Source organism: Eublepharis macularius, chromosome 1 (assembly GCF_028583425.1).
Source record: "Eublepharis macularius isolate TG4126 chromosome 1, MPM_Emac_v1.0, whole genome shotgun sequence".
NCBI lineage: Eukaryota > Metazoa > Chordata > Lepidosauria > Squamata > Eublepharidae > Eublepharis > Eublepharis macularius.
Genome location: NC_072790.1, coordinates 236760725 through 236788384, shown reverse-complemented (window position 1 = coordinate 236788384; position 27660 = coordinate 236760725). Strand labels below are relative to the sequence as shown.

The 27660-nt window shown below is 46.1% G+C and overlaps 1 protein-coding gene across 1 annotated transcript; it reads right to left on the bottom strand.

Annotated features, from left to right (window-relative positions):
* Window positions 1–1390: 1390 nt before the first annotated feature.
* Window positions 1391–6871, bottom strand: LOC129325498 (homeobox protein SIX6-like). The gene is made up of 3 exons (XM_054973188.1): window positions 6476–6871; window positions 2820–2983; window positions 1391–1568 (listed from the first exon to the last, which is right to left on the bottom strand). Exons 1-3 carry the CDS (start codon window positions 6869–6871, stop codon window positions 1391–1393), a joined length of 738 nt encoding a protein of 245 aa, XP_054829163.1.
* Window positions 6872–27660: the final 20789 nt, after the last annotated feature.

Sequence of the window (27660 nt, the reverse complement as noted above, 5' to 3'; positions counted from 1 at the left end):
GGTAATATATTCATATCAGGGCCCTAAGCTGGATAACCCAGGAGAGCCAGATCACAGAAACTAAGCAGGGTCAGCATTGGTTAGTAATTGGATGGGAGACCTCCAACCAAGACCAGGGTTGCAGAGCCAGGCAATGGCAAACCACCTCTGTTAGTCTCTTGCCTTGAAAACCCCATCAGGGGTCGCCATAAGTCAGCTATGACTTGAGGGAAGGGTTTCATTTTCAATCATATCGGGAAGAAAAAAACTATCTAGTGTCATCAGCATACATAGCAATTTTTACAGAGTGACATCAGCATAACTGTTTAAAAGATCCCTGCCCCAAAGAGCTTACAGCCAAAACAACAAAGGGTGAATTTGAAAGAGTGTGAGTCCAGCAGGGAGGGCTTTATTTCCATCGGGGGATGATACAGACTAAAGCATTGAGCTGGAGACTTCATGGAAAAGGTGCTTTTGCCTGACCATATGAAGGGCCACAAATCCATAGAAAGGGCACAGCAGAAAACTTCTAGGCTGTTTGCATTTGTGTGACAGTGCCCACCCTGCCCCATGCCCTGTGATTGCTGCTGTCAGGGTCAAAATGTTTTGCAAATAGTATTCTTCTAGCACATAACAGGATTTAAAACAGAATTACAGAGCCTTCCTAGAATGGAATTCTGCACATCACTTAATCATAATAGTAGTCAGTCCCCCTACCCTTTCTTTTAAACATTTATATGGCGCTTTCCCATTTTATAAGCCCCTCCCTCCCACGTGTCCCCTTGGGCCACTCATTTCTGAGTGCCGACTTGTCTTCTAGACTCGCATGTGCACGCTCACAAACGTCCTCTCTTGTCTCTCTAAGATCTCAAGGGCGTTTTCAGTCTTGCTAAACCAGGCGCCCTTTCGACCGGATGGTGCTGTCGGAACGCAATGCCTTTTTTCTCAAAATCATATACGGGTCTGCCAGTGGGGTTGGTGGGGCAGAGAATGTCATTTTGCTCTGCCCCCTTAGCATGCTGCCAAGAGGCTTCTGAGAAGCAATTTCGGAGCATGGGCCCAGAGTTTGTCAGACGCAGGGACTTTTTCTGATTGTGTTGTACGCGTCTCATCCCTTCTCATGATTATAAACAAGTAAAATATTTTTCCCACGGATACCACAACGTTGTCTCTTCCACAGGACGAGCCTTGTAAGTCCTTCCCCACTGGCTCAGAGAACTGCCAGAAAACAGTAAGGAAACATCTCTTATACTGCAACCCACCGACGCTCAGTTTCCTTAAAACCTTTTCTGTGTCATATTTAGGGCAACACCTTTAGCGCAGCCTGGCCCGCCCCAGCCATTGCTTGATCTCCCCACTACTTCCCACCCTCCTCCAGTCACTTTGTTGATTAGAGAATCCCCTCCACGCACTAGTCATCCCAGCTCTTCAGTCCTCCATGGCTGTTCTTGTCACTGGTGGGTGCGGTGGGATAATCCTGTTCGGTGGATGAACTGCTGTCTTTCGGCTGGCAGGGGGCACTAGGTGGGCTCTCGTTTCTCGGAGGGTGTGTAGAGTCGTTGTGCTGGGTGGGTGGCTCTTTTTGAAGCCTAACATGGAACAGAAAGCCACGGTGGGTGTAGGTGAAAAGAGAACGGAAGAAGTGAAAAAGAAAACTTGACACTATTTTCCACCCTCACACAGTCAGGCTTTTTGCATCCTGATACCCTTCTTTGCAACCCCTCTCCCACCTTCTGACTGGGCTCAGGGATCTCCATTCCTTCTTGTATCTGATGAAGGAAGCTTTGACTCTCGAAAGCTTATACCCCAGAAAGCTTCTTGATCTTTAAGGTACTCTTGTACTCGAATCTTGCTCATATATATACTTATGGATAACAGCAAAGTGTTGGAAAGCTGCAGAATTTTTAACACTACATTAATAACAACAATAACAACGCTTATATACCGCTCTTCTAGACAGATTAGTGCCCCACCCAGAGCGGGGAACAAGTTAGAGTTATTATTATCCCCCACAACGCAGCTGGGGAGCTGGGGCGGAGAGGAGGGGCTGACCCAAGGCCACCTTGGTCAGTTCATGGCAATAGTGGGATTCGAACCAGTAGAGTGCTGATTCACAGCCGAAACACTTAACCACTGTGCTACAGCAGCTCATTATTCATATTCTGAGCTATAGCAAATAGCTATGGCAGAAAAATTGACGTTATCAACTTAGAGTAGTTAAAGGCAATGCTAAATGTCAGATTTCTATGAAATATGGCATGATTTTATTTCATATATGAATCAGAAGGTATTTAACATCAATATCTATCTAAGCCCTTCCTCAAATTATGGGAAAGGAATTAGACATAAAGTATACAAAGAAATACTTCAGGGGGAATAAATCCCCGTGACATTAATGATTTCATCTCCAAGTTATATCTTGTACGATAATTTGAAAAATATGTTGAATATTAAGCCTTCTGTCAATAATTTGATTTAACATTGTTTATTCTTCTTTTTCTATGTGTTCTCTTTTTGTAATTTTGTTTTCTGTATCTGTAATTTAGACGGTGGTTTTTTTTGTCTTTGCAAATTAATAAAATAATTTAAACAATTTAAAATCATATACTTGTGGGAAGATTCAATAAGAATATTGCAGATGTGGTTGGCAGAAGTGGATTCAAGGTAAAGACCCATTTGGTTTGGATCTATTTATCTTTTTAAAATCCTGTTGGACTCCCCTTTCCCTTTTTAAATTACAGGCAGTCCAAAGAACTTTATCCACCTGATGGGCTAGTGGACATGCCCTGCCAGCTGCATTAAGCCAGTTGTGTGGCCTCGGTTGAATCCCAGTGTCTCACCTGTTCTTGGCTGATGCAGCACGATCCCTTTGCCGTCGGTTTTTAAACCAGTTTCCCACCTGCGTGGGGGTAAGCCCCGTAGCCTGGGCCAGATGCCTTTTACGGGACGGGTTAGGGTACGGGTCTTGGAGATACCATTCCCTCAGTAGATTCCGTGTCCTTTCCTGCAAGAAGCGAACATGAGAATGTAACAGTAGCCTTGCCGAATTAGACCTTGCCGAATCACACCTTGCCGAATCACACCTTGCCGAATCACACCTTGTCGAACTGTCTGGTCCAGTATCTGGATTTTTTTAAATAAATATTTTTATTTTTTTAAACAAATAGGGGGATAAAGAAAGGAAAAAGGAACACAAATTTAAGATTTCAAAGAAAATGTTAGATACACAATACAAGGACTATCAAAGTGCAATAAACAATTGACATTGAAAATATAGTTTTCAGATATTCCTCATCATCATAGTCAGGAATATTTCCTCTCTCCATCTGAACGAACCTCGCTATTCGATTAACAGATATTTAATGAACTATATAATCAAATTAGTTTAAAATAAATTATTTAACATTGATTACTGTTATAAATATTTGAAATTAACTTGATGGTGTATTGACTCTTAAATAATTTTACAAACTGGTCCAGTATCCTGTTTCATACGGTGGCCAACCAGTTGCCCCCAAAAGGCCAATAAGCAGGGCATGGAAGCCCGAACTTTCCCTTGTTGTTGCGCCCTGTGCACTGGTAATCAGAAGTTACTGCCTCTTGACATGGAGGTTCCATTTAGTCATCAGAGCTAATAACCAACGATGGACCTCGCCTCCATGATTTTATCTAACCCTCCCTCCGTTAAAACCAACTAAACTAGTGGCAGCTGCTACATCCTGCGTCCATGAATTCCACAAGATAAATCAAAATAGCAAAGATTCCAGTAGCACCTTTAAGACTAACCAACTTTATTGTAGCATACCCTCCATGCATCTGACGAAGAGAGCTGTGGCTCTCGAAAGCTTATGCTACAATAAAGTTGTTTTGTTTTAAAGGTGCTACTGGAGGACTCTTTGCTATTTTGCTACTGCAGACTAACACGGCTAACTCCTCCGGATCTATGGACAAGATAATCAAGTTGCAACCAATTTATGGCAAGCGGCTTTCAAGGCAGCTGAGAAGCAGAGTTGGTTTGCCCTTGTTTTCCTCTGCAAAGTCTTCCTTGGTGGTTGCCCATCCAAGAACTGACGCTGCTTAGCTTCTGAGATCTGATAAGATTGGGCCATACCATGCTGTTCCACCATGCAAGCTACTCTGAGAGCCAAGCTACAAGTGACGCCTTACCCAGGTTGGACACTTGTCAGCTGCCCTCAAGATTTGATGGGAAATGTAGGCATCCTGGTCTTGCAGCTATAATGGAGAGCCAAGCTGTAAAACCAGGACGCCTACGTTTCCCATCAAAACTTGAGGGAAGCTGACAAGCGTCCAACCTGGGTCAGGCGTCACTTGTAGCTTGGCTCTGAATGCAAAAGAAATTACGCAGGCAGAAGACTGGAGAATAGATGTCGATGTGACCAGAGAGTGAATGGAATATGATCCTCCACTGACAGTTAAAAGTCATGCTACGGGCAACAACAGGATTTCAGTCCACCACCTTAGAAACCAACAAGGTTTTCAGCATATATGCTTTTGAGAGTCAGCCCTGCCCCTAGGGAAGGGTTCTATTGATCTGAACTCATAAATGAACTCAAGTTCCGCAATCTCACATTGTTATCGGCCCTTGGAGCGTCTTTGTTTGAGGACCGCCACTTATAGGTAGCCACTATGCGAAGGGCAAGTACACTCTGCTGGAAAGATGTATAAGGAGCTAGCCTGTACATTGGAAGGAAACACACAACCCATTGTTAACTTGTGCGATTCTTGGCTGCAAGATGTGGTTAGGGCCAGCATAATCCTGGTGTTCAGCACAATGTGGTGTGTTACCATATCACACTGTAGTCAGGGATGCCATTTTAATGCTCCCCTCAAATAAAGAAAAAATTCCCTGCAAGTAGAAAACATGCACATTAAGGTTCTAGCTAGCCTTTTGCCTATCACACTAGTTTTCTGCTTGCAGGGATGGATTTCACAGAGAGGAATGTTTAAAAATATGATTCCCCTCAAAACCCCCAGCACCCTGAAGTGGTACAGTCCATTCTACTGCCTCATCCTCGTCTCATTCTGTTTCCTGGGTATACCAGGCCATAGACGAGATGAGACAGGTGCCAAAATTAGGTGGACTGTACCACTTCCAGTTCAGGTAGAAGAACATATCTGGAATGCTTCCTCAGATTAAAAAAGATTCCCTGCAAGTAAAAAGCTGACAAATCAGGGAGAAACGTTCTAGCCCTGCTCTTGCCTCTAGTGCTAGTTTTCTAGTTGTAGGGAATTTTTAACTAAAGGAAATTTTAACTGAAGAGAGCACTTAAAATGTGATTCCCTTGCCTGTAGTGTAGCCACAGAATTAAACTTCTCCAGCACTGTACCACCTCAAGTTCTTGGTGAACGTGAACCCCTTCCTTCCTTCCTTCCTTCCTTCCTTCCTTCCTTCCTTCCTTCCTTCCTTCCTTCCTTCCTTACATTTTTATCCCACCTTTCTGAGGTGGGACCAATTAGGGCTACCCAAATAGCTAAATGCACTATCATTATACACAATAGAAGGCAGTTCTCCACTTGCTTTTACCGTTGCTAACTGGCCTGGAGAAAAAAAATATCCTGAGATGCCACAAGTCATGCAGTGGTTTGGCTGGAAGAGACTGGTACACAATCCCACTGGAATGTACCCTGGACAGACACTGGGAAGTAGTGAGCAACAGAATGAGTCAATCACACAGGACGCACAGAGGTGGAAACATTTCCCTTCAGAAGAAGCGGATATGCCTTTTAAACTTGTATTAATTTACCCTATGGCATTGTTTATGGAAATGTCCTTGATACTGTATTGAAATGCAATCCTTGATACGGAATGTACTAATCTCATACTGTGTAATCCACCTTGAGTCTCAGTGAGAAAGGCGAACTATAAATGACATACATACATACATACATACATACATACATACATACATACATACATACATACATACATACATACATACATACATACATACATACATACATACATAAAAAGGCCAGAGCGGAGATATCATGGGCAGGCAGCCTCCTCTGGTCGCATCACGAATAACAGAATAAGCCAGTTACCACCTAATGCAAAGGATCAACAGAATTATTTTGCTCCCCACAAGCAGAGGCTAACTGGAAGGAAGCCAGAGAACAGCAACTCACACAGAGACACAACTGGGGCAGCCTCCAGTACATAGATTTCCCTGGAACCTTTCATTAATTAATCCACACTTCCCAGCAAAATAACTAGCTGTTTCTTTGGTCCAATGTTAATGTTCATTGGCACAAAATTTGTTTTTAAGGGAAGACAGAGAAGCACCATGATAGAAATCAGGGAATAAAGAAACTTGATCCTCAGAATAATCAAAAGAAAGCAAATCTAAACCTGCTTAATTTCCTGTGAGAGCGCAGGGGTTGTGTATGCAAGCTTTAGAGCTACACAGAGCTCTTTGTCAGACGAATGCAGAGATTTTGTATACCTTGAATTACTTGACTTTGGTTGCTCACTCACCTTGAAGCCATTTACTTTCTGTTCCCTGTCTTGGACAGAATCCCTCAGCAGAGAAGGCAGTTTCTTGCGGGAAGGAGACCGGTCAACCACGGGTCCCAAAAATCTGTCTCCAGGCCTGAGGGTCCCAAAAGGTTCCAGGTGAAAGGCAGAGGCCTGGCTGCGGTAGGGTGCTAGCCAAGTGGCTGTCGGCAACAGGTTGCCAAGCGACTCCGAGTCCTGACAGGTGGAGTGGGTACAGTTGAGGCCTTCGTGGTGCTGGAGGGTGGAGAGTGATGGCGGAAGGGACCACAAGAAACGGGCGAGGCGCTCAAACTCCCCACTCTCTTGCAAGGCTTCGCAAACACGGGCCACCTGGCTTGGGGAAAAGAGGGACATGCTTGGAGGGGGCAAAGTCATTCTGGGGTGGAGGAACGGGGGTGGACTATGAGGAAAGGAAGGTTATAGAAGAGGGCCTATGGGGAAAAAGGGAAACAAGATGGCCGAACTGAGGCACACGGGATTACGGGATGCCGCTGTAGAGCACCTGGGGTGTCTTGGCGGGGTGGGGTGGGGAGGGAAAAACAGGAAAGAAGAAGAAATAACATAAAATGCAATCAGTGAAGGAAGCCGTTTGCGTATTATAGTCATAGCAAGGGGGGGTGTCTACCTATCCTCACATTTGTTCTCTCTCCCTTTCTCCAAGGAGCGCAGGGCAGCAAAGATGGTTCTTCTGCCCCCTCTTCTCCTCACAACAATCTTCTCAGGTAGGCTGAGAGACACTGAATGGCCCAATGTCAGCCACCCAGGGTGCTTCAGGGAAGTGTGGGGTTTGAACCCGGGTCTGCTTGGGCCTAGTCTGGCTAGGATTGCCAGCCTCCAGGTAGTGGCTGGAGACCTCCCAGAATTACAACTGGTCTCCAAATGACAGAGATCAGTTCCCCTGGAGAAAATGGCTGCTCTAGAGGGTGGATTTTATGGCATTATACCCTGTTGAGGTGTCTCTCCTCCCCAAATCCTGTCCTCTCCAAACTTCACCCCCCACCCCCAAATCTTCAGGAATTTCCCAACCTGCAGCTGGCAACCCTATGTCTGCCGCATACACTGTTGTGGATGCAGTGTCTATTGACCCTTCTCTTTTGCCCCAAGGTATCTCCTGAAATACTCTCTGGAAGTTGTTGTTCATGCTAAAAGTGATTATCACCAGGGCTGCCACTCAAAATTAATTGGAAGCAGTTTTGTGTTATAATATATTTTTAGATCCACTTTTCTCCAAAAATTTAAAGATGGCATATGCTCCTCCTTTCTATCCTCACAGCAAGCCTGTGAGGTAGGTTAGGCTGAGAAAAAGACAGACAGGATCAAAGTCACCCATCATGCATCCACGGCAGATTGGAAGTGTCTCCAGACATAGTCCAACACGCTAACCACTACACAGTGCTTCCTCAGTGAAAAGATTTTTAATCAGTCAATATAATTGATTAACTTTAATAATAATAATAACATTCAATTTATATACCGCCCTTCAGGACAACTTAATGCCCACTCAGAGCAGTTTACAAAGTATGTCATTATTATCCCTACAACAAAACACCCTGTGAGGTGAGTGGGGCTGAGAGCGCTCCGGAGAGCCGTGACTGACCCAAGGTCACCCAGCTGGCTTCAAGCGGAGGAGTGGGGAATCAAACCCGGCTCTCCAGATTAGAGTCCCACGCTCTTAACCACTACACCAAACTGGCTCAACATTAACAGTAAAATGTTCGTCGTCGTCATCATCATCACCCGACATTTATATCCCTGTATTCTAAATCTTGCTCCAAGGAGTTCAGGACAATTTACAAGGTCCATCCCATACATCTCATCCTCACAACAGCCGTGTAAAGTAGGCTGGGAGGAAAGACAGAGAACAGGCCTAAAGTCATCCAGACCTCACTTCATTGCATGTCCTACTTTTATCATATTAGGAGCTAAGAACAACTCCTCTAATTTTTTTCTAATTCTGCATTTCCAAAAGACATTATAAGAATTTTTATGAGCTTCTCACAGTGGTCTGTTACCTCTAGGTATGGCCATTTTAAACCAGCCCTCTAGCTGTGCTTTTAAAAGCAGGTTAATAAGAAGGCATTAGCCAGGAATAACATTTATGCCGTGAAAAATGCACATACTGATTTCTGCAGATTAGACCATTAAAGGCACAAGAGCGGACCAACTGGGGTCTCTGTGTGTGTTTCTAGTTAGGTAACAACCCCCCCCCCCCCGCCTTCCCACGAAATCTGAAAAGGGGCTTAGACGAGAGCTTTTTCTATCAGTTCTGCTAATCTCATCTTTTTTTAAAAAAAAAAGGTTTCTTTAAAAATAGTTATTCTGATAAAATGTTATTTACCTTTTTTCTCTCCCAGAGGGATTAAAGGCACAGGGAACAGTTTTCAAAGGCAAGATGGAGGATACGGGTGCGCGGACGCATCTTGGAAAACCCCACTGCTCTGTGGGAATGTCCACCGGCTCCTAGCAGCATCGAAAGATGCTTTCTTTCCGCTCCTGGAACGTCTTCTGAAATGTGGGGCTTGAGTCTCCGGCGTCCTGATTACCAGGGCTAATCGCAGTGCCAGAGGGTTTTAACAGCTCAGGGAGACACTGTCATTTGACTGGCTCCAAGCACCGGCTTGTTATGAGTCAAAGGATAGGTAGGCCTCCTGCGTACACTGCGCTGTTACCTCTTTGGACCTGCAAAGGGAAGGCAGGAAGAGCCAGATGGGTCTGGAGACCTCAGCTCCTTTTGGGTGAATCCAGGGCCAGCCACCGATTCTCCTGGGGTCAGACCCACCCATTGACCTTGGCTTCCCTGGAATGCTGTCTTTTTGAGGTTAAATTTTACTAGGTTGGATCCAGCCACTGCATTCAGCTAAATGGGGATCCTTTCACCAGTGGCGTGGTGAAAAATTTGTCATCTAAAAAGCCCCTCCCAGGAGGGCCGGGGAATGTGCCCCAACCTGTATTTATTAAATCTCCGCCACCCTGCCCTACGGATCTTGAGGATGTTAGATGTAGGTTGCAATGTGGGCTGTCTTCAAGTGTTTTTATTGCTGTATTTATGATTCCTACCATAGTTTTACTGTTTTGTTATATGTATTTATATGTTGTTAATCCCCTCTGAGCCCGCATGCAGGGAGAGTGGACTATCAATCAATCAATCAATCAATCAATCAATCAATCAATCAATCAATCAATCAATCAATCAATCAATCAATCAATCAATCAATCAATCAATCAAATAAACACACAAATGAATGAATGAACGAATGAATGAATGAATGAAAATCTGCACGGATGTTCAAGCAAACCCTCCCTTGGAATTTGCATTAAAGGTGAGTTAATATTGTAAATTGTGACGGCCTATGGCTATAGACAATAAACTCTTTGAAATTGGAGTTAATATTCAGCATGTATCCTCATTCAGGATCTCGCTGAATATTGCTTTTTTTTTCCAGTCACAGGGGCCTGGTTCAGATTGAGGTTGAGAGCCAGTGTGGTTAAAGTGCTGGACTAGAATCTGGGAGAGCCAGGTTCGAATCCTCACTCTGCTGTGGAAGTTCACTGGGTGACATTAGGTCAGTCACTCTCAGCTTAACCTACCTCACTGGGTTGTTGTGAGGTTAAAACGGAGGAGAATTACGTGAGCCACCTTGGGTCCCCATTGGGGAGAAAGGTGGGGCATAAATGTAGCTGATAAATAAAACTGGGATCATAGAGAGCCAGTTTGGTGTAGTGATTGAGAGCGGCAGGACTCTCATCTGGAGAGCCAGGTTTGATTCCCCACTCCTCCACTTGAAGCCAGCTTGGTGACCTTGGGTCAGTCACAGCTCTCTCAGAGCTCTCTCAGCCCTACCCACCTCACAGGGTGTTTGTTGTTGTGGGGATAATAATGACATACTTTGTGAACCACTCTGAGTGAGTGTTAAGTCAGCCTGAAGGGCGGTATATAAACCGAATGTTGTTGTTGTTGTTGTTGTTATTAGACCTGGCTGAGGGGTTAGAGTTAACATCTCCCTTGTTTGTCCAGTCTCAGTTACACACCAGAACTAGTGCTTACCCTGTGCTTAGGGTTGCCAGCTCCAGGTTGGGAAATTCCTGGAGATTTTGGGGGTGGAGCCTGGAGAAGTTGGGGTATGGGGAGCAGAGGAGCCTCGACAGGTTATAACACCATACAGTCCATCCCCCAAAGCAGCCATTTTCTCTAGGAAATGGAGAAATGCATCTGACGAAGAGAGCTGTGGTTCTCGAAAGCTGGTGCATCTGACAAAGAGAGCTGTGGTTCTCGAAAGCTTACGCTACAATAAAGTTGGTTAGTCTTAAAGGTGCTACTGGACTCTACTATTTTCTCCAGGGTAACCGATCTCCATGGCCTGGAGATTAGTTGTAATTCTGGGAAATCTCCAGCTATCTTCCTGGAGGTTGGCAATCCAACCTGGGCTGGAAAACAGGCAACTACCACAGGAGTATTGAATATTCCCGCTCCGCCTGCCCCTGGACATCTAACACCTAGTGTTCTGGGCAAGAGGCAATTCAGGCCAGGAATCGGACATTTGGGAAAGAGTTAAACCTTTTCTCAGGGCCATTGCTGCAATTTGAATCCTCCCCCCTCTGCCCCACACCTCCTGGCAGCTGCTTTCAGCCTTTTAAAAAACCACAGGAAATTCTAATCGTGGATCTCCTGAGTCAAATCTACTTTGGCCCTTAAGTACAGACGCAAGACCTCCCTTCCCAATACGGCCCTGTATGATTAGAAAGGAGACGGGGTGGGGCGGGGAGAGAGCTGCCTGCTTCCATTTCCTCCCTGCTTGCTTAGGCATGAAGCAGAGACAGCCTCTCTGGCATTAAGATGAAGACAGGCGTAAGATTTTTAAAAGCAATTCGCAGCGGGGTCTTCACCCACAGCGTGAGTCCGGCTTCACAGCTTGTTGCTAATGTGTGTTCCAGTAAGTCAAATTCGGGATCAACAACAGTCAGCCCCCACGTCTGCATTTTGTTGAGAATCAGCCTTGGACAAAAAAGTGGTGCATGTCTGTTTATCCGGCTGTCCGTTCATCTTCCCCCTTGACGAATTTTCAGAAATGTCCAGGGAACTGCAGTGTGTGTGTATGTCCTTGTGTGTGTGTGTGTGATGCCACAGGTCCTAGCCAATGAAGGCCTATCTGGGCCGGCTTTCTTTCAGTTTAAATGCTTTTTCAGGGCTTGTTCTAGGAGTGGGGGAAAGGAACATTTATATTGAATACAAGAGGATGCTTTCGATTCTCTTTAAATTTGGCATCCGTGATACGGTTTCCTGCCAAGTTTCGTACTTGAGTATCTATGGCAGAAGCCCAAAGGTATCCATTTTATCGCAACCTTTTATAACATCTGAAAGGCCATTTCGGTAAAATGTTCGAGCTTTATGGATTTTAAATCCTAGATGGGTTCTTGCAAGGAGCTCTGCTTTGGTGTAGAAGCTGAGCTCTTGCAAGGTTGTCCTAATGACACTGAAGGACACCAGCAAGGAGTAACAATTGCCTGGTAGTTGTTATGGATTTTTCGGGCTGTATTGCCGTGGTCTTAGCATTGTAGTTCCTGATGTTTCGCCAGCAGCTGTGACTGGCATCTTCAGAGGTGTAGCACCGAAAGACAGAGATCTCTCTTTCGGTGCTACACCTTTGAAGATGCCAGTCACAGCTGCTGGCAAAATGTCAGGAACTACAATGCCAAGACCACAGCGATACAGCCCAGAAAATCCACAACAACCATCGTTCTCCGGCCATGAAAGCCTTCAACAAATTGCCTGGTAGCTGGGGAGAAGAAGTAACTCGTCCAGAATGAGAGCAAAAGAGCAGGAGGCAGGTATCACAATCAATATTTAATCATTTTATTTACTTAATTTATAGTCTGCATTTCTTACTGAGACTCAAGGAAGATTACAAAACATAAAAAGCAATTCAGTCAGAGGTCATAACACATCCAATAAACAATGCACTAGGACTCTGGTTACAGAAACTCGAAAACAATGCAAGCAACTATAGGGATGACATAACAAATCATGAAGGTAGAAGACAGTGCCGTCAAAGCAAGGTGGTATCTAATGGTGTATTTATTTCAGTTTTTTTAATCTCAACTCTTCAAAATCTTCTTAAAGTCACTAGCAGAAAAGGAAAAGAAAACTAACAGTGTTTAGCCTGGAGAGGAGCCAACAAAGAGGTGATAGGGCAGCCGTTTCCAAATATTTGAAGGGCTGTCAGATAGAGCAGTGGTCCCCAACCTTTTTGGCACCAGGGACTGGTTTCGTGGAAGACAATTTTTTCCACGGACCGGGGAGGAGGGGGATGATTTCGGGATGATACAATTGTGCACTTTATTTCTGTTACTACATTATAATATATAATGAAATAATTATACAACTCACCCCAATGCAGAATCAGTGGGAGCCCTGAGCTTGTTTTCCTGCAACTAGACAGACCCATCTGGGGGTGATAGGAGACAGTGACATCCGAAGTGTGTCCAGTCTACTCCGTGATCTCATTTTGGTTGCAGAGGCAGACTGGGGCAGGCGGCAGGCCCGGCAGTGACCCGGCACACAAAGGTGCGAGGGAAGGGAAGGGCAGCAGCAGCAGCTCCAGCAAGCGCAGCCACACCGACCACAGCACGAGGCAGAAACTGCACATGTTCCGGCTGGGAGCGGGAGGAGAGACCCAGAGGCATGATGGGAGTCAGCCGGGGTGTGCGTGCAGTATGCTACGGCCTCCGCCGGGGTGCAGCACGAGCGTCCAGGGGCAGAAAGCAGCCGGCAAGTAAGTGATATTTCTAATGAAAAGTGCAGGGCTGCCCAGGCAAGGCGCAGGCGAGGTGCAGCCACCCCTCCCAAGACGGTGACCGCCTACCTCACCTGCTCCCTGGAGCTGGCTCTGTGCTTGCTCGCCACTCGCCTCCTGTACCACCTGGTTGCCAACAGGCCACGGACCAGTACTGGTCCATGGCCCAGGGGTTGGGGACCCCTGATATAGAGGATGAAGCGGAGGTGTTTTCTGTTGCTCCAAAGGGTCAGACCAGAACCAACAGATTAAAATAAATCCAAAAGAGTTTTCAGCTCAACGTTCAGAAGAACTCCCCGACAGAGCAGTCCCTCAGTGGAACAGGCTTCCTCGGGAGGTGGAGGGCTCTCCTTCTTTGGAGGTTTTTAAGCAGAGGTTAGATGGCCGTCTGACAGCAGTGCGGATTCTATGATTCAATATGAACTTAGGCAGATCATGAGAAGGAGGGCAGGAAGGAATGAACCAGTGCTCGGCTCTCATGGCCCTTTCTTATGTGCCCAGGGTAATGCCGATAGCCATTTTGGGATCAGGAAGGAATTTCCTCCAGGCCAGATAGGCCAAGGATCCTGGAGGGTTTTTTTGCCTTCCACTGGGCATTGAGCAGGGGGGGAATGGAGTCGTGTGTGGGAGGGGGAGGGGTAGCTGTAAATTTCTGTGTTATTCAGGGGGTTGGACTAGATGACCCTTGGAGTATCTACCAGCTCTGTGATTCTATGATAATAAAATATATATGTTTAAAACAATCTGTAAACACAACCAATACGAATACATTCAACAAAACAGATTTTGGCCATTTATACCATTAAATTCTGCCTGGATTGGGTTGTAGGAAGTGACCGTATCACTCCAGATTTGTGCTATCTACATTGACTCCTAATTTGCTTCCAAGGCCAATTCAAGATGCTGTTACTGACATTTCATAATAATAACATAATAATAACATTCGATTTATATGTTGCCCTTCAGGACAACTTAATGCCCACTCAGAGCGGTTTACAAAGTATGTCATTATTATCCCCACAACAAAGCACCCTGTGAGGCTTAACATGCCTTAAGGACCACCTTCTGCCATATGAATCTCCATGTCCGCTGCGGTCATATTCGGAGGCCCTGCTTCGGATACTCCTGCCATCTGAGGGCCAAACAGGTGGCAACCTGAAAAATGGCCTTCTCAACCATAGATCCAGAGGAGTTAGCCGTGTTAGCCTGTAGTAGCAAAATAGTAGAGTCCAGTAGCACCTTTAAGACTAACCCACTTTATTGTAGCATAAGCTTTCGAGAACCACAGCTCTATTCATCAGATCTGAAGAAGAGAGCTGTGGCTCTCGAAAGCTTATGCTACAATAAAGTGGGTTAGTCTTAAAGGTGCTACTGGACTCTCTACTATTTTGCGTCTCAACCATGGCACCAAAATTGTGGAATTCCCTCCCAGTGTATTCCTTCTGTCTCCTTCCCTCAGACGCCATCTAACATTGACTTCCGCCAGCATTCTGTCATTGATTCTCATTGACCCTCCTCCTGTTCATGTGCGTGTGTGTTTTAATTTGTTTTTATATATTTTGATGTATTGTTCATCTTGTTTTAATGCATTTATTGTTCACCACCTTGGGAACCTAAGTTGGGCGGGGGGGTGGGGGGGAAGAAGGCAGCTAAAAACGTTTTGAAGAAATAGATAATTTTATTTTCTGAAGCAGGTCAAGTTTGTAGATCTTCCGAGAATCATAGGGACCCTTCACAACTTGGAAAGATTTGTGTTTTGTTCAAAGGGTTGATTCAGTTGCAAGCCCTCCCTCTCTGGATACTTCGCTGTTTGGCTGCAGTGGGCAGTGTACGCAAATGGGCTCTCAGCATAAATATCTGGCAGGCTGACTGCTGTGTTTCACTCTTGTTTGTGCTCTCTGCCTCCACGGCCCCTGTGTATTCAGAATGCGCTTAAGTGGTACGGAGCTCCTTCTTGGCGTCTTTCGTTTTTATGTTTCCCTCTGTGGGGCTAGAAAGCTTACCAGCAGGGTCCCGTTTTAACCTAGTTACATCCCTGTCTCCTCTGACCATCTTGAAAAATACCTTGCAAAAGGGTTCTATCTATCGGATTCTTTATCTTACCCTTTGTCCATGGCGCTTAGGGCAAATTACAGGTTTCAGCATTCTATATTCATAACAGCCCTATGAGGAAGGACCAGCTGAGAAAGAATGTGTGGCCCAAAGTCTTCACGGCCAAGTGGGGGCTTTGAACCTGGGTCAACTTCGTGTTCATCCAACATGCTAACTGCTACACCACCCGGTCCCTGTTCTGGCATGCAAACCATCTTTTTCCCCCCTTTGCCTCTTTCCTCAGATATTCAGCCTGAACAGGATTTCTGTGTAATTCAAAAGCTTGCATTGATATAAATCACTACAGAACAATACATCTCCCACCAATGAAAAACATAGAATCTGTGAAACTGTGATGCTGGTTGGTAAAGCAGAGATCTTGAAGGAGATTGTGCTTCTGACCTTTGACAGGGTTCACTTGCCCTTGGCTGACTCAGTTAAGAGCCTAAGGGTTATACTACCAGAGGAGTTGGCCATGTTAGTCTGTAGTTGCAAAATAGTAGAGTCCTGTAGCACCTTTAAGACTAACCAACTTTATTGTAGCATAAGCTTTCAAGAACCACAGCTCTCTTCATCAGGTTCTCGAAAGCTTATGCTACTATAAAGTTGGTTAGTCTTAAAGGTGCTACTGGACTCTTTACTTGCATCTGATGAAGAGAGCTGTGGTTCTCGAAAACTTATGCTACAATAAAGAGTTATACTAGATACAGCACTGCTGCTAAAGAAGCAAGTAAATGCAGCTGCAAAAAAGGCCTTCTCCTAACTCAAACTAGCCTGGAAGATGGCCCCCTACCTTGACACAGCCAATCTGGATCCATGCCACAGTACCATCGAGACTAGACTACTGCAATGCACTCTACATAGGCCTTTCCTCAAAGTCGACTCGGAGACTCCAGCTACTACAGAACGCTGCAACTCGCTTACTCTCAGCAACTAGACGGAGCATGTATATCACTCCCATTTTGCAGTCGCTCCACTGGCATCCTTGTTAGTCGCTCACCCGTCTCAATTCAAGGTCATGACTATCACGTTCAAAGCCCTCTATGGCCTTGGCCCCTCATATCTGTGTGACTGCTTCTCCCTCTATGTTCTGCCATGGCAGCGTCACTCATCTGAACAAGGCCTTCTGCAGATAACACCCTGCAGTTGGGCAAAACCCACAGCTGCCTGCACATGTGCTTTCTCACCTTATGGAACGGCCTGCCTGAGAAGAACAGGAAAGCTCCCATTCTCCTGGCTTTCCGCAAACTACGCAAAACCAAATAATTCAAGAAGATTTTCTATCCTGATTACCAGACTGTGTCATAAGAAATAGTTCAGAGAGATGTCTTGGTAGGGACATGGACTATATGCTATGCTATTGGGTACTGTCTGCTGATGCAGATAAGCAACATTACAGAGTTTTCATGTTGCTTAACATACCACATACCCTGACCTGGCTAGCCCAGGTGAGCCTGATCTCATCAGATCGCAGAAACTAAGCAGGGTCGGCCTTGGTTAGTAATTGGATGGGAGACCTCCAAGGAAGACCAGGGCTGCAGAGGCAGGCAACGGCAAACCACCTCTGTTAGTCTCTTGCCATGAAAACCCCAACAGGGGTCGCCATAAGTCAGCTATGACTTGAGGGCAGGATTTTATTTCTCAACATACCGTATAAATTAGCTAGGCTTTGTTTCAGATGATTTCATCCCTATGCTTGACTGTACACTTGTTTTCAAATTTCCTGCTACCGTACCTTATTGTATTCATTCAATAAATATGCTTCCTGTTGTTTATTACGGTACTTGCTCAGTGAATGTCCCAGCATGAACATCACTCCCATCCTACAGTCACTCCATTGGCTACCTATCCGTTACCATGCTCAATTCAGGGTATTGGTTATTACATCCAAAGCTCTTCACGGCCTTGGCCCAACCTACCTAAGAGACCGCTTCTCTCCCTATGTCCCTCCACGGCAGCTTCACTCATCCAAAAAGGGTCTCTCGTAGGCAGGGGTCATTTGGTAGAAAAAAAGCTGCAGGAACTCATTCGCATATGCCACGCCCCTTGCCATCACCGGAAGTGTGTCATTAGCATAACTGATTTGCATGTGCCACACCCCCTGACCTCACCTATCCTGGCTGTTTTGGACCCAATCCTGGCCATTCAGGGCCGAAATTGGGCCCAAAATGGCAAAAAGGGGCTGAAAATGGCTGAAAAGGGGCCCAAAATGGTCAGGATCAGGCAGCTGCTGAGCAGGAGAGTGATCCACCACCTGTCAGAGGCCTGATCCTGGCCGTTTCGGGACCAATCCTGGCTATTTTGGGCCCAATACAGGCCAAAATGGCCAAAAATGTGACCTGTGACCTCTTTGGAGAACTACCGGAACTGCGTTCCTGTGCGTTCCCCCTCAAAATGAGCCCTGCTTGTAGGTGCCAGCCTGTATATGGGCAAAATCAACAGCAGCCCATGCAGGGGCTTTCTCTGTGGTGGCCCCTACCCAGTGGAACAGCCTGCCTGAAGAGGTCAGGAGAGCCCCCACGCTCCTGGCTTTCTGCAAACAATGCAAAACCAAATTATTATTGCTTGCTTGCTTGATGTATGTATGTATGTATGTATGTATGTATGTATGTATGCAGGGCTTTTTTTCAGCAGGTACACGGTGGAACAGAGTTCTGGAACCTCTTGAAAATGGTCACATGGCCAGTGGCCCCGCCCCCTGACCTCCAGACAGAGGGGAGTTGAGATTGCCCTCTGTGCAGTGGTGTGGAGGGCAATCTAAACTCCCCTCTGTCTGGAGATCAGGGGGCGGGGCCACTGGCCATGTGACCATTTTCACCAAGGGTAATTTAAACTTTAAAAAACTCCCCCCTTGTTCCAGCTGACCCCAAGTGACATCATTGTGAGGTCCTGAGTTCCACCACCTCTTTTCCCAGAAAAAAAGCCCTGTATGTATGTATGTATGTATATATGTATGTATGTATGTATGTATGTATGTATGTATGTATGTATGTATGTCATTTATAGTCCACCTTTCTCACTGAAAGTCAAGGCAGATTACACAGTATGAGATTAGTACAATCAGTATCAAGGACATTTCAATACAGTATCAAGGACATTTCCATAAACCATGCCATAGGGTAAATAGATACAAGTTTAAAAGACATAGTATTAGCAAGAATCCAATAAAGAGTAGAAAAAATACTGAAGCAGAACATAATCCTAGGACTGACATTAGACATCCCTACAATACAGCCCTCCCATTTGAGTAAAAAGCCTTTTTGAATAGTTTGGTTTTGCATCGTTTACGAAAAGCCAGGAGAGTGGGGGCTCTTCTGACTTCCTCAGGCAGGAGGGCGGTATTGTAGGGGGGGGGGTCTCAGATGCTTCACTAATGAGTTAGAAACCATAGACTTCACCGCTATGTTGCCTTACATATTATCTGTTGATTTAAATATGTACTGTTATATACTATTTGTGCTTCATGTTGTCTAATGTCAGTCCTAGAATTGATTGTGTTCTGTTTCAGCAATTTTTCACCTCTGTATTGGATCCTTGCTAATGCTATGTCTTTGTAAACTTGTATTCATTTACCCTATGACATTGTTTTTGAAAATGTCGACACTTTATGGAAATGCCTGCCCTTGTCCTTGCTACTGATTGTACTAATCTCACACTATGTAATCTGCCTTGAGTCTCAGTGAGAAAGGCGGACTATAGATGACATAAATAAAAAAAATCTCACTTGCACTGTGTAATCCGCCTTGGATCTCTGTGAGAAAGGCGGACTAGAAATGAATGAGTTATTAAAACAATAGGGGAATTTTCCTGCAATGCAGATATTCTGTCCCTGATGTGTAGCTGCAGCCTGCCTCTCCTTAACACAGGGGGCTTGGGGCAGGCTCTTTGTACTGGAGGAAAGCACCACGGTTAGTGGAATGGATTGAACCCAGAATTTTATAACGTTCATAATCTGCATAGACTGTCCTGTTCTAAACCACTATGAAAGTGCGCCAGACTTGCATCAAAAATGTGTACATATTTGTGAACCTTTCCATGCATGGAGAAACGTATTACTTCATAAATCAACCAATGGGAAAAGAAACCTGTGAGTTTTCCGTGCACTTTCTTCCGCTGGCTGCCGATTTCCCCTGCATTTTCCCCTGCCACTCCACCAGAGGGCTTAACAAAAATTTATCAATAGTAGCTCTATAGCAGCAAGATTTCCGTCTGGAGGCGCCTTAGTAAGGAACATGTTTTCCCTTCTTCAGAGCTCTAACTCTTGAAAGCTTATACCCTGAAATACTTGTTGGTCTCTAAGGGGCCACCGGACTCAAATCCCGCTGTTCTACTGCAGACCCACATGGCTGCCTACCTGAAGCTCCATAACAATTGCCAATTTTTAGAAAGCCCCTGAAGTCTTCCAGTGACATGGCACTTCCCCATCTGGACGGGGCGATACAGTGCTTGGATGGCACTCTTCCCCAAAGACTGGGGTGAAACAGGTTTGGGAAAGAGTGTACTGAGTATGAGGAAAGGACAATTGGAGCACGTTGAGCATACGGCGCTATGTGGATGCTCCAAGAAAAGGGGCTCAAGTCTGGACTCCATGAGGAAGCAGCCCCACAGTGGGACATGACCTCGGAAGTCGTCCCTCGCTTTTCAAAACATCCATCCTGATGACGTGTTCTGGGAAATTTGAAAGCTTACATACCGTTTTGTGTTATTTTGGTTGCTTCTGATAGAAGCATGTACATGCTTTTTGTTTTTAAATTATGCAGCTCTGGAATGAAACCTGTAAATGGAGAGAGAGAGAGAGAGAAAGAACAAACCCTCCTTTAGGAGAGAGGAGTGGAAGATATCTATTTGTCTGTCTGTGTCTGTCTATCTGTTTGATAGACAGACAGAGACAGACAGACAGAGATATCTAGACAGACAGACACAGACAGACAAATAGATAGACAGACACAGTCAGATAGATATCTGTGTCTGTCTGTCTGTCTCTCTGTCTGTATCTATCTGTCTATCTGTGTCTGTCTGTCTGTCTGATTGTCAAATAGACACAGATATCTGCCTATCTATCTTTGGCAGATAAACAGACACAGACAGTCAGACAGACAGACAGATATCTGTCTATCTATCCATCTGTACCTGTCAGTCTGTGCATCTGTATCTGTCTGTCTGTCCTCCAAAGAGCTGAGTCCATACATAATTCTGACCTCCATTTAATCCCCACAACTGCCCTGTGAAGTAGATTAGGCTGAGAGTGATCCGGAGAGCTTCATAGCTAAATAGGGGTGTAAGCTACAACGCTTCTCTCTTACACTTCCTCAAAATTCCAGTTTCCAGCCTGGCTCCAGAATAGACAATACAATATGTCTCGTGTGTGTGTGTATCTCCCCCAGAATTCCTTGTCGGTGTGTCTGGTGGGCTGCAGAGAAGGGGATTTGGAGATGGGGGGGGGGGCGCAAGGCCCAGAGCGAGAAGAAGGGATGAGAGACCGGTGCCCGCAAAGCGGATTGGAGGCTCCCAAGGCGAGTGCCAAGCGGCAGCTGTGTTAAATAGCCTTCCCCTGGATCAGTGCGGCAGGCGGCTTCCCCTGAAGCAGGAATTGATGAGCCTTAAGGGATTAGGTAGACAACAGCCACGCTGATCAGCCACTTAGCATTCCTGTACTGGGTTAAGCGACACCTGGGTTGGGGGGTGGGGCGCACCCTTGCTAGCCTGCAGGGGAGGCCCCACACCTGCCTCTGTTGTAGCCCAAGAAATGGCATCTCCGGGGAGAATGGGTCACTCAGGGCATGTTAGCGGAGTATAGATTGCACTCAAAGGGCCTGCAGTTATGTGTGGCTGCCCGCATGCATCCAAGTCTGGCTTATGCTAGAGGCAGCTTTGCTGTTTGAGGAGCCATCAGGTGTGAAGATAAGAGCAGGCAGGGGTCTATGGAAGACAGCAAGGACAAAATTGCCCATGAAATTACAAAGCGATGCAGCATTTTCAGATTTGCATATAGAAGCAGAGCTCTCCCACCCTCCATTATCTGCCTGGAATTTACTGCGCTGGCTGGCTGCATTTCCGCCCGTCGTGGTGTGCAAAGATGGGCAGCTAGAAGGAGCTTGTTTGAATAAAGAAGGGTGGGTTTTGGTGGCCAGGGGCTACTGTGCAGACACATTTCACCCGAAGGAGCTGGAGAGCAACACCATGTAGAGTTTGAAAGGGGAGCAGACAAGAAGCTGTTTTGAAGTCCCTGGTCAAGCGTGTTCCACTTGAATGTTTGAAAACGGATTAGCAGCAGGTCCTGTGTCTTCAATACTCTCAGAGTCTCTCTGCACAAGACATCTTACATGGGACACTCAAGTGTAGGGAGATGCAATGTTAGCTGAGAAGCATAGTTTAAAAAGACAGAGCCAGCGGAGATCGCTCCTCAAAGGGTTTGTTAATTTCATCTTCGCCTTCCAGAAGCTTTATCAATTTCACCTCTCTACAAGAGGGTAGTTTAAAAAGACAGAGCCTGTGGAGATTGCTCCTCAGAGAGTTTGTTAATTTCATCTTCCCCTCCTGGAAGGCTCTATCAATTTCACCTCCCCTTCCCAGGGGAAGATGAAATTAACAAACCCTCTGAGGAGCGATCTGTGCAGGCTCTGCCTTTTTAAACTACGCTTTCCAGGTAACACGTCGTCTCCCTACACTTGAGCGTCCCCGTGCAAGATGTCTTGTATAGAGAGACTCTCAGTTCGGAAGGAAACAGACTCTGTAGCTGTAGTTTCCTACCACTTGGAGAAATGGAGAGCGACTTTGGCTTAGTGGGAAAGCATCTAAATTGCATTCAAAAGGTCCCTGGTTCAACCCCTGGCATCATCAGAACGGGTAGCAGATAAGGTTGCTAATCTCCTGGTGGGCCCTGGAGTTCTTCTGATATCCAGAATACAGGGATCAGTTTCCTTGGAGGAAATGGCAGCTTTAAAGGGCGGACTGTAACTTTCTCTCCACCACTCCTGAACTCCACCTTCCTGGGGCACTGCCCTCAAATATCCGGGACATTCCTAAGCTGGAGTTAGCAACATGATGCGAAAAAATGGTGAGACTTTGGAGAGCCGCTTTCAGTCAGAGTCGAGAAAACTGACCCTGATACACTAAGGCAATTTCATGTGTTCAACGTCTGTATGTAGCAACGGCGCATATAATAATAAAGTATCATCAAGTCCCAGTTGACTTATGGTAACCCGTCAAGGGTTTTTAAAGGCAAGAAATGAGCAGAGATGCTTTGCCATGGCCTTCCTCTGTGCGGTCAGACCTCGGTAGCATCCAAGGTCTGATAAGACCAGTAGGGTTGCCAATTCTGGGTTGGGAAATTCCTGGAGATTTGGGGGGGGGTGGAGCCTGGGGAGGGCAGAATATGGGGAGCGGAGGAACCTCAGTTGGGTGTAATGCCGCCAAGATCACCTTCCAAGGGCACCATTTTCTCCAGGGGAACTGATCTCTGTCACTTGGAGATATCCAGCCACTACCTGGAGGTTGGGAACCCTAAGATCAGGCTAGGCCGTTTTCACACTACTAACCTGCTTCTGTAACGTTGTGAAATGTCACGCAAAAAACGTAGAAGATAGTGTCTTCTCGCAAGAGTTTTGCACGATGTCGCGCAAAACTCTCGTGATGTTGTGCAAAACTCTCGCGAGAAGATGCTATCTTCTGCGTTTTTTGCGCGACGTTTCGCAACGTTACGGAAGCAGGTTAGTAGTGTGAAAACGGCCCTAGTCTTGGCTATTCAGGCTGCTGCCGAATTGTGAAAGAGGCTGGTCACAGCCAGCCAAACATTGTCACCGTTTTATGCAGTTTGCATGCGTGGTTTTTGTACTGAAGCTTCGAAAGGGGTTCCCAAAGATGTGGATTTCTCTGGTGCGGTCAAGGGGGAGGGGGTGTTTGTCCGTTTTCCCACGAGCCCCTGGGGGGCCAGGAAGTCAGCTGGAGCTAACCGAGCTCCCAGCTGGAACTGGATAATTGTAAGGAAGGGAAATGTGGGTGGCTCAGGAAAGGGGCTGGGCAGTTTAGATCGGATTAAGCTGGGGGGGGGGGACAGCAGAACCCAAAATCTGTCTCTGCTCACATGGGCCAGAGATCAGTCAGAGGAACGCCCTCCAGTATGCCAGAGAAGAAAAGGGCCTTGCCTGTTGTGCATTGTTTTCTCCTAAGAAAGCCTAACTCTGCAATGGCCAATCGTCCACTGATCCAGTGAGGTGTAGTGGTAAGTGTTGGATTAGGATGTGGGAGACCCAGGTTCGAATCCCCACTCAGCCATGGAACCTTGCTGGGTGACCTTGGGCCAGTCACACTCCCTCAGCCTACCCTACCTCACAGGGTTGTTGTGAGGATAAAATGGAGACGAGGAAAATGATGTAAGCCCCTTTGGCTTCCCTTGGGGGAGAAAGATGGGGTATGAATGAAGCAAGTGAAGCAGGTGACTTTTCCTGTAGTTCAAAGAGAAATTCTGAGAAAACCGAATTGTCCCACAAAGTTCAAAGTATTCTTCAGCAGCGGCAGGGTGTGCAATCTGAGTGCCGCCCAGTGCCTTAGTGTTCACGTGTGCGCATTGATACGGCTGTATGCATCTATTCCTGGCTTGGAGATTTGATTGCAAGAGATCCTGACAATCAGAACAAATTCTTGTCGCGTCTGAAAAAAGATGGCTAGATTTATTTTTATTGGCAAGAGCCCTATTTTGTCTGATGCAACTTGCTTGTGAAAGCTTGTGTTACAATTAAATTTTATTAGTCTCTAAAGGGCCACAAGGTCGGGGGTGGATATCGTTGGCTTTGTGGAGGACTTGACAGAGACATTTGCATCAGCAATGAAATATTTACATGGTGATTTTCCACATCCTTTCCTTACTTAGACCCACACCATCATTCTACCCCAGGCCACCAAAGGGCTTTTTCAGGCTTTAAAAAAGATCATTAACTGATAGTAAAAAATCCAGTTGCACCTTTATGACGAACCAACTTTATTGAGGCATAAGCTTTTGAGAACCACAGCTCTCTTTGTCAGATGCATGGAGGGTATGAAGAAACTGGCCAGAGTCCCCCCTCCCCTCACCACTTATATATCTCTGGCCAGTTTCTTCTATATATCTCTGGCCAGTTTCATACCCTCCGTGCATCTGACGAAGAGAGCTCTGGTTCTCAAAAGTTTATGCCTCAAAAAAGTTGGTTAGTCTTAAAGGTGCTACTGGACTTTTTACTATTTTGCAATTACAGACTAAAATGGCTAACTTCTCTGGATCTATTAACTGATAGATCACTGCAGCATTATAGCACTACTAGCAACAAAGCCTGTTGTTGGAAAAAATACAATGGGCTCTAGAAAGGGCAGGGCAAATGGGCCGGGCATGGCCCCTTCTGTAGTGTCCCGATCAGACCAGGGGAGGGCACGGCGGCTGGGCCGAGCCAGGCATTCCTACCTCCACTGCTGGCTCGGCCTGACTGGGGCTGGGACGGGCCATGCAGGTGCATTGAGCCTTCTCACAGCCTGTGCCTGCGCCAATATAAAAGGTGAGTCATTGCCAATATGCCTCACCTTTTATATAGCAAAATAATGTTATATCAATGAATGGAGTTTTTAAAAAGTTTACTGATGGGGGGTGGGTGCTGCAGCAAAGAAAACGGCGCTGATATGGGAAGGATCTGAAAAATCCACCCCGTTTGGTCCTCAGCAGTGCAGACATGCTTTGGCTGCTACCTTTCATAAAAGAATGTCCCGAAGCCGGCTTAGGCAACAGCAGGGCAAAGCAGGAGGAAAACCAGAAGGTACGTGGATGCACACTGATGCCATGGGGAGGCTAGGAAAGAGACTGGTCCTCTCTGGGAGTCCCAGTGGAATAAAAAAAGCAGTGTGGAAACAGATCCAATGGTCTGAGCTGCCCCAGCCTTTCTGCCTCTGCATACAGCTATTAGAGTTGCCAACTGATCAGGGGAAGTAACTAACTCTCTCCCTTCCTCAGTTGCAGTTTGGTGCACTGAAAATTGACAAATGAAGCTCTTTTGCAGCCTGGAAATAAAACTTGCAATTTAAACTACTTAAAAGGGACCATGCCAGAGCATCGTATCTCACACCATCGCCTTTCATAATTTCAGAACACCACTTACATCTGTTTAGTTTCAGACCGTGCTAACAGCTTTGCTTGATGTTACTATTCTTGAAAACTGTTTGCTTCACACTGTTGCGTATGTGGCGCTCCCGTTCTGGAAGATTTACCTTCTGTTCTGTTCTGGCTCTATGAAGCCTAGAACCAAATTTCTTGCAGTGCTTTTGAAGGGCCTCACCTCTTCCTCGGAAACAGAGGAGCGAATTGTCCTTCTTTCGGATGCTGACGCATTTGTATCATACGGAGCGTCGCTGTTTGTTTTGGCTGCTATGAGCGAAAGTCGCATCTGAAGGGTGTCATGTTTAAACGTGAGATTTTTTATTTTAGATTTGGTTATTTTAGCAGTGATATCTATGATATATGGTTTTTAAAGAAAATTCACTGAGCTTGCTTGTAATGGCCTTTGGCTATACTCAATAAAAGCTTTCGTACTTTTATAAGAGCCCCGTGGAGCAGAGTGGTAAGCTGCAGTACTGTAGCCCAAGCTCTGCTCACAACCTGAGTTCGATCCTGGCGGAAGCCGGGTTTAGGTAGCCAGCTCAATGCTGACTCAGCCTTCCATCCTTCCAAGATCGGTAAAATGAGTACCCAGTTTCCTGGGAGTAAAGCGTAGATGCCTGGGGAAGGCAATGGCAAACCACCCTCTAAAAAGTCTGCCAAGAAAACGTCGTGATGCGACGTCCCCCCATGGGTCAGTAATGACTCGGTGCTTGCACAGGGGACTACCTTTACCTGTTTACCTACTTTTATGATAAAACTCACCAATATCTAGAACTCAAGTGGCCTCTCAAGAAACAGCTACGGCGATCCATTAGAAAGCTAGTAACCCCAATGATAGAAGATTCCCTAGAATCCATAGATATGAAGGCCGTGAGCTCTCAGGGGCACGATGTCCCAGCTCAGGACAAGCTAACAGAAGGGTCTCAACTGGATCAAAATGTGGTGATTCTGGTACCAGCCAAGGGAGGGATTTTCTTGCTGTCTATTACCACTGTTGGGGAGGGGGCAGGTGGTGGTGAAGAATGGGCTAGAGAAGGGAAATCCTTGCTCGATTATTAGGGTGTCTTCCTGCTGCCCGGGGGATTAGAGATCTCCTACCCAAGGCAATATGAGACGTTCTCCTTGACACCGAGCATGATTGTAGCCAGAGATTATTCGCTGGCAGAAGATTAAGCACACTGCATATGTTTGGGCCAACATGAGAAACATCTCCATGTGGGTAGAGGGGAGCAAACACCCTCCAGTGCAAAGAGGCAAGGGGGGGCTGGCTTAGATGCTCCTTTCAGGAGCAAGATATTGAGGTCAGGCAAGGAAGATGACGGCACAACCAGGCCAATGCTTTAGGTGAAATTCCAGAGCAGTTCAACATTTTCAAACCAGGAATCTGAAGCTAAAAGGTAACCCCTCAACCACCCATACCTGTCCAGAATGCACTACATGGCATCCAGTGAAAATACGCACCTCGCTGGAGAGGTACAGTCACTGGAAGCAGAACAGTTTGGGGTGCTTGGAAGGTAAAGGGGACAGACGCTTTCTTTTTTGAAACTAGCTAGCAGCGAAGCATCTTGGGACGGGAGGCAAAATCGACTTGGATGTCTGGAAACAGACTTTATTAGAAAAACCATGACATCGGTACTCTACAAGGAAATTGTCCCTATAGCCGTTGCATTGAAAATTTCCTTCCGCTCTGAGAAACGGGGAGCACGAAATCCACTCGGTCTTCAGCCCCAGCAGCCAAATGACTCACGACCTGGCAGAAAGCTCTCTTCGTCAGATGCATCTGAGAGCTGTGGTTCTCGAAAGCTTATGCCTCAATAAAGTTGGTTAGTCTTAAAGGTGCTCCTGGACTTTTTACTATTTCGCAACTACAGACTAACAGGGCTAACTCCTCAAGAATTGGCAGAGTATGCTGTGGATAGCTATTTCCTATTCATGGTGGCACCAAAGGTATACTGCCTCTGATCAGGGAGGCTCAGTTCTCAGTCTGTTGCAGGTGCTTGCTATGTTGATTTCAACAGCTATCAAGGGAATCACCAGTCCTCCGTAAAGCAGAAAGCAGCCAGATGCTTCCGTTCTGCTGAGAATCTCTTATCTGAGGCACCTTTGGCCTGAAACACTGTTCTGTGTTTACTTATTTAGTACATTTTTACCACATATTCCTTCCA

What these genes read in the sequence shown, in the direction of transcription:
- LOC129325498 (XM_054973188.1), bottom strand. Translation starts at nt 6,871, where the DNA reads ATGACTTTGCCCCCTCCAAGCATGTCCCTCTTTTCCCCAAGCCAGGTG. An exon ending in AGAAAGTAAATGGCTTCAAG is followed by an intron (nt 2,984 to 6,475) that starts GTGAGTGAGCAA and finishes CGCTTCTTGCAG; the next exon opens with GAAAGGACACGGAATCTACT. An exon ending in GCTGCATCAGCCAAGAACAG is followed by an intron (nt 1,569 to 2,819) that starts GTGAGACACTGG and finishes GTTCCATGTTAG; the next exon opens with GCTTCAAAAAGAGCCACCCA.